Source organism: Neolamprologus multifasciatus, chromosome 23, assembly GCF_963576455.1.
Source record: "Neolamprologus multifasciatus chromosome 23, fNeoMul1.2, whole genome shotgun sequence".
In the NCBI taxonomy this organism is placed as follows: Eukaryota; Metazoa; Chordata; class Actinopteri; order Cichliformes; family Cichlidae; genus Neolamprologus; species Neolamprologus multifasciatus.
The window spans coordinates 6,265,141-6,272,298 of record NC_140460.1 but is presented as its reverse complement, the minus strand read 5'-3'; the positions used below and the strand labels follow the sequence as shown (position 1 = coordinate 6,272,298).

Here is a 7,158-nt window from a genome sequence, read left to right as displayed (position 1 = left end):
TTTCCCCAGTTGTAGTTTAGTCTATTATTGCAACCTTGGCCTGCACATTTCAAGACCAGCCCTCCCCGTGGCAACAAATGTGTTTTATTAGAAGGTGCTTAAAGTAGACAGTGTCCTCTATTTCCCCCCAGAAAGAAATACACACAGAGGCTCTTATCTGGTGTGTTGTGATTCATTTATCCGATTATTGTCGTGTTTGATGATACCGCTGCACACCACTGGCAGAAAATATCATATTAATATTTAGTGAAAATACAAAAAACATTTGCAGAGTTAATCTGCTCCCTTTTTTAGCTCCATGTTTTTAAAATGGGGAGCAATGCCACGCAAAATCTGTACAACAAGCCTGCGGGCGACAAACCGAATGAACAAACGAGACTCAGTTTGAGCAATCTTCAAGTTTTTAATCTGTTTTCAAAGACCGCAATTTTATATCGTCCTTCCTTTAATAAGTAGAAAACTTTTATTTTTTTTTTAAGAATTAGTTGAAAGGCACAAATTTTACAATATATACATTTGGATCTAAATTATAAATATATAGAAAACAAAAGCACAACCCAGAATAAAAGTGCTGAACACAGTTTTGTTTTTACAGGAAAAATAGGCTTTGTTTAAAAATACATACAATCAGTAGCATGTTTTTTTTTTGTTTCATTTTGTGTTTTGTTAGCAATAAATTATTTGAAGGTGATAACATTTATATATATGCAACTGGTGGGAGAAACAAGAAAGATGGTTAAAGTATACACAGAGCAATCCACTGAAGAACAGAAATACATCAAGCGTGCGACGCTCAATCAAAACCAACAGGAGAACAGTAACTTGATTATGCCATTCTTAGTGCAAAATGATAAAAATGATTACAGGCCTAACTAAACGAATGAAGAATTATTTTTCCTAAAAACTGCTGTCCATGTCCCTCAAATGCATAAAGCTTTATTTCCGTGACTATAAAAACAAAATCAAAGGCGAAACGTTTGCAGACTGGTGTCTGGGAATGTGCCTGACGAATATTATTAAAAGTGAAACGAAGGGTAGGTGCAGTATTATTCTGCGCACAGAAAAACAACAACAACGAATCAGTCATCCTAAACCCTAAACACAGAAGCGGGGAGGGGCGAAGGCTTGGACAGATTAATTGCACGTTTTAGTATAACCCGGGTGTGAGTCGACGGGAGAACGGGTCAGCGTTGACATGGTTCGAAGAAAAAGAACAAAACTGTCCACAGAAAAATAATGTTTCTTAAAAGAAACAGCCTTTGATCTTTGCCCTAAGAAGGCATAAATATTTAGAACCACTGACATTTTCACAAGGACAAACAACAAACCCATCACATTAAGTCTAAAACATAAATACAGCAAGAGTCACAGCACAGAGTTAAGAAAAAAATAGCACAAATACTCATTAGTTTCATCATCCTTAAAAGGGGAACTGATATATTTCTGCTAACGCCCCGACGTTACGCCTCCTGTAGGTTTCTTCCTGAGATTGATAAATGTCTGATATCTTAGAGCCGGTAACTTTAGGGGTGCCTGTGGAATACTTTGGTATCTCTCTGCAAACTGAAGGCCTGACAAGAGAAAAAAAAAAAGCTCGACGAGTGGGAGAAACAATTGCGTTTGAGAAAAGCAAAAGTAAAACGAGCAGAAATAAATCCAGACGCTGTACAGCAGTACAGAACAGTGCAATGTTATTTGGTGGCAGGTAATAATAGAATTTGTTTTATAGCAATCTTGAAAATGAGTAACTTCCCTGACCAAACATGTCCTTAACTATTACAATAAGCAAGATAATGTATCTAAAATCTAAATATCCCTTAAATATAAATAACAAATAACTTTTTTTTAATAACAATGAATTTAAAATGCATTTAACTAAAAGATTTCAAAGCATAATAGAAATAAAGACGATTCACACCATGCAAAGGTAACCAAAAAGCTTTGCCTGTTGAGCGTAAACAGTACTGAAGCGTTTGTTTCATAACGAACATATGACATGGTTTTTATTGCTTTTTGATCGCTTTAACTCCTCCGCGCATTTTGTCACAAACCGACTACAGTGCATCACACAAACATGGCCAGACCTCACAGGTTTTTAAATATGTACTATCATACACATGTACACACATCTTTCAAAAGCTTTTTAGAGCCTCAAATGGATATCGGATGTTTTATTTTTTTAGTATAGGTTGAATTCATGTGAAAAACAGTGCTCAAGAGAAAACAATAAATTACTCTGATACTAGCAAAGAGACGGGGCTGCTTTCTTTTCAGAACAATAGAAATTCTTTGTGATCCTTTAGAATTAGAGACCGTGAACAGGTTCGGGTGTCAGTGTTGGTCAAAAAAATGACACATCCACACAGAAAGATGAAAAAAAAATACACAAGATTTTCCTGAGGATTTCCAAAACAAAAATGGGCGTCACGTGAAATTAAAAGGGAAAAAAAGGGGTGTAGATAAAAGTTTGTGGACAGCTACACAAACAATCACACAAGCACATGCAGGCTCAAAGGAGGTGCCTTCCTGAAACCCAACACCAGCATAGTGTAACACAAACGACGACTGCCTGACTCACCGTGGGCCCCAAAAGTTTCATACAAATACACCGTATTAAATTAAAATCGAAACCAACGCTCAAGAGTACAAATCTATACATTAGGCTACATGGATTTTAAAGACTGCATTTAAAGACTTTTTCCAAAGGCACTGTTTGCAACAGCAGGCTGCTCATCCTCTCCCTTTTTTCCTCACACTAGTGTTCATACGAGCAGGGAGACAAACAAGAGGGAGTGCGTCGAAGGGAAAGGAAAAAAAAAGGAAATCTGAGGCATTTCATGGCTAATCAGCTAAAAGATTTCATGCGTCTTCCAGTTCGACTACCTCGTGTTTCACTCAAACCAAAGCCTTGCATACAGCCGTGAATGTAGTAACAGTAAAGCAAAGTTTAAAGATGCGGTTTTAACTAGTGAAAGGCATTTAGAGCTTCCAGCAACTCACCAATCATACCTCGAGAAAAATCAGCAGCAGGAGGTTTATTAGAGATTTCCGCACCTCAACAGCTCGTATGTTCGATAAAATAAAGTTATCCCGTCCTCTTTTTCCCCCTCCTCCCCCCCCCACCCATCTCCTTTTACTTTTAAACAGCTGCCTTTTACCGTGGAGGACACACTTTGGTGCAGAAATCGAATATTGATCGAGCCCGTCGTTACCTCAACAGCCTAAAGCAAGTGAACGCTACACATGGATAAAGAGAAGGGTGAGCCCAACGCAGGACAGGCAGTGACTTGACTATAGGCCCTGAGGGGAGAGGGAGTAGGTCCAAGGTTGCGATCAAAGACAGCAGCAAACGAGACGCCATCTGCTCTAAGAGACATAACAAAAACAAAACAACAAGAAAAAAAACTACAGATAAAGTCCAGATGAGCCCGTTGAGCTCTCACTCTTGCGGCCTGTACTGAATGACAGATTTGCGGTCCGGTCCGGCCTGTAGCATGCTGTTCAAAGCCTCGCGGACGTCAAGAGCGCCGGAGCTGCAGTTGCCGTTGGGTAAGGGACCAGAGTCTGATGAAGAGAGGAGATAGGCTGGGGGGAAGTGAGAGGAAGAGCTGGAAAACAAAGAGTTGGGCGACGGGTTGGAGAAGAGAGAACCCATGTTGTTTGACACAGAAGACGTGGAGGACGTGGAGGAAGAGCAGGAGGAGGTAGAAGACGAAGGGCTGGCTTTCTGTGTGGCCATCTGAGGGGAAAGGGATATGTCAAAATAATCTAATAAGTCATGGTGGTTATTGGCCAGCAAGTTGTGGTTCTGCTGCTGCTGCTGTTGCTGCTGCGAGGCCTGAAGAGGCTGCTGCAGCATGAGAGGCAGCTGTACTTGCGCAGCATGCTGGACGTTTGGTGCAGTCTGAGAGATGAGAGACTCTAGATTAAAATCCTCTGCAAACGCTGTAGAGTTGCTTGCCAGAGTGTCCAGATTGAGTCCGCCCTCTGTGGTGTCTGGAGAGGGAGACGGAGAGCTCATGGTAAGGTCTAAGATATCGTCGAAAGGACTTTTGGAAGACAAGCTGGAAGGCTGCTTGGTCTGATGGAGTGAAGGAGGCAGGTTCTTCGTTTGTTGAAAAGCGTTCATGTAGGCGGGTGAGTAAAACTGTGAGAGATTGAGGCTAACTGAGCTGTTCAGAGAGCTCTGGTTGGTGTTGGAGAAGGAACTCGGATTGTTGGACCAGCTGTTATGGGTCCTTTGCTGGGTTTGGCTAGCATTTATCGGTAAGGCCAAGAGGGCTGAACTGAGGTGTGGTAAGGTGGGCTGGGCTTGGGGATGCATTCTGTGTTGGAGTGGGAATCTCGGGTCGAAAGGCTGAGTGAGGGACTGAGTATGCATGGTTTTGTGGTTGGTTAGATTTTCCACGAGCTGTCTGTGCCCCTGCAGGTACTCGAGCTTGCGCTTGCGCTCATTCTCAGCAGCCACCTCTTTCTCTTTTCGCCTCTTCTTCACCTCGTCATCCATCTGCAGCAGCTCGTCCCGTACGCGAGGAACGCAGTTCTCTGGGATCTTGATACCTGAGAGAGATGACACAGTTATCAGTAAGATAAATCCTCAATCTTTTATCAGCTTTACAATAACAACTAGAGCAGGGTGATATGACCAAAAATATTTATCATGATATACATTTGAAAATTTGCGATAATGATATAACTGACGATATAATTGACACTAGACAAAATACTTTGCAACTCCACATCTTTATTAGTGCAAAAACAAAATCTATGTATTTTCACTTAAACAAGCAGCTGTTTTTTATGTGCATTAAAGTTACATAAAAATTAACAGTGCAAATGCAAATTCCTCGCTGACAGTTTAACCAAAAGGCATTTCCAGTGGAAATTGGCTGACATATCCTCAGCATAACCATGTATAATATCCACTAAACTTAAAAGAGGTTATACACACACAATACGGTAATATTATGTTGAAGCACAGTACGTATCACTCCACGAGGCTCCTGCCTACGATAGCCGTAATGCTCCGACAATCCATCAAGCGGTGAGGGTTTGTATCTTAGCAAAGTCGTACTAAAACATTTGACAGATTTTCGAGCGCCGTGTACGACATAAAATCGTTTCGAGGTCAGTAAACACAACCAGAATTCATACATAAGGCACACGGGATTATAAGGGGCTCTGTCGACTTTCAGAAAAATCAAAGGATTGATTTTATGTGTGTTGTATTTTCCCCAAAACACGGTAATAACAACGGCCCTAGCATGCTCTACCAAAAATAATGCTTTGTTGTGTATCTGACGGATGAAGGCTAAACCAGTTCCACACCACTGAAGTTGCAGCATTTTTACAAACCAATTCTGGTTCATCTGTTTCATTCAACGATCCGCTTTCGTCCCTCTCATTCTCCGTTGCCACCATGCTTTTTCTGCCATGTGCGTATAAAAACAAAGGCACTGCGCATGCGCGTTTTACCCATATTCTATCGCGATATTTCATTTTCTTATCGTTGCCCAACATTATACCGTATTACCGTGAACGGTATGATATGGCCCAGCCCTAATAACAACAGGGCATTAATTAATCTGTATTAATTAATGAGAATGATTGTCCATCTCTATGCATCAGTCCTGTGATTGACTGACGACTCTTATGCCCACTGTCACCTGGATGGTTGAGAAGTCAGATGGCTGGATATCACAGCACATGCATCACTAAGTATAGTAAATAAGACAGCATAAAGGTAATGTGTACTTTAATGTGCATTCATTGCTTCCACACTACTAAGCAGAAAAGCTGCAGCGGAGAGAGAACTACTGCATCTGCTAGTAGGCTGAGCTTGCCACGGTTGCAGAGCAGAACAAAAACGTCCAGCTGCAGTCCAAGTCCATATGTGACATGACGCAGGCAGCTGATTATAACGTCGTGATATTCATTTTCTTCAAATGAATGGCCAAATAAGAAAAATCAGACAGGAACAACTTCGAAACTAAACCTGCACATGTGCACACGCACTCACCGAATAGCGCTACCACCAGAGACAGCAGGAAACAGTGTGCATGCCAGAAAAAGGAAGATTATAAAAACGTAATATCGACAGCCTACGAGCTTTATATTTCTTTTTCTGACATATATGCGGTGTAGAGACAATAATCACGAGTGTGTTTTCATGGATCTTGAGGTGAATTGCGACACGTCCTGTGGGGGTCAGTGTTAGCGTAATGCGCACAGGAGCTCAGCGGAAACGAATAAGGAAAATATGGAACTTTTTCATTTCCTCAATTTTAGATAATGATGTGTCAGCACTTGGACAGCAGCACCACATCTTACCATCAAAACAACATCGGGGTCAATAAAATTCACATTTTAAATTCTGAGCTAGATGTTTAGGGATTAAAAAAACTGTGAAGAAGCTGTCCTCAAACTGCACTTCACTTCAGGCAGACAGAGATACTAACCGACTTGTTTGTTATGCTGCTTTGTTTTAAGGCGGACAATCTGCAGGATGCTGCTGTTGGTGATGTCAGACACCACATCAGAGACGCGCTTCCACACTCGTAACAGAGCTCCACACAGCATGTGATACTGACGGAGGCGCATGCCCTGCAGACACTCCTGGCCTTCCTCAATTTTCTTACACTTCCCATTCCTGCAGAGAGAGCAAAGAAGAAACGGAGAAAACACATCATAAATCACTCTTTTAGTGTGACTGTATGGCAAGCTAAGGTACAAGACGTGAGATTTGGAGGTAATTTCTTCGTGGCTAGCTCTTGGGAATGGCATTTGATTTAAAAACTGACTGAATCCTAATAATTACCAGCCTGATAGGATTCATTAATCCTAAGGGACATTGTGGATTCCTGCTTACCAGTTAGCGTGACTGCATTTCTTGAAGGAGAAGGTGAACTGGTTCTCCCAGCAGTCCCTGGCTTCCTCAGGGGTCACCTAAAAAAAGGAAGAAATGCAAAAGTCTAAAAGTCAGCCAAGTAGTCACTCATTACATATTTTTACCAATGCAGAAGTGAGATTTTCAAGTTCAAACCAAAGCACAAACTACACGCTTTTCTCATTTAAAACAATAATTGTGTCAAAGGGGAAAAACAAGTTATTTTCAATGGGCTTACGGTGAAAGGTCAATGATTAGCAGTTTTAAAGCAG

General features: G+C 41.4%; 1 protein-coding gene across 1 annotated transcript in view; it reads right to left on the bottom strand.

The window, feature by feature from the left end:
- Positions 1–379: 379 nt before the first annotated feature.
- Positions 380–7,158, bottom strand: part of sbno2b (strawberry notch homolog 2b) — a 61,892-nt gene continuing 55,113 nt past the window's right edge. The window contains 3 exon segments of the mRNA XM_085152032.1: positions 380–4,560; positions 6,459–6,649; positions 6,869–6,945. Coding sequence (XP_085008158.1) covers positions 3,440–4,560; positions 6,459–6,649; positions 6,869–6,945 — 1,389 coding nt within the window. The 3' untranslated portion in view covers positions 380–3,439.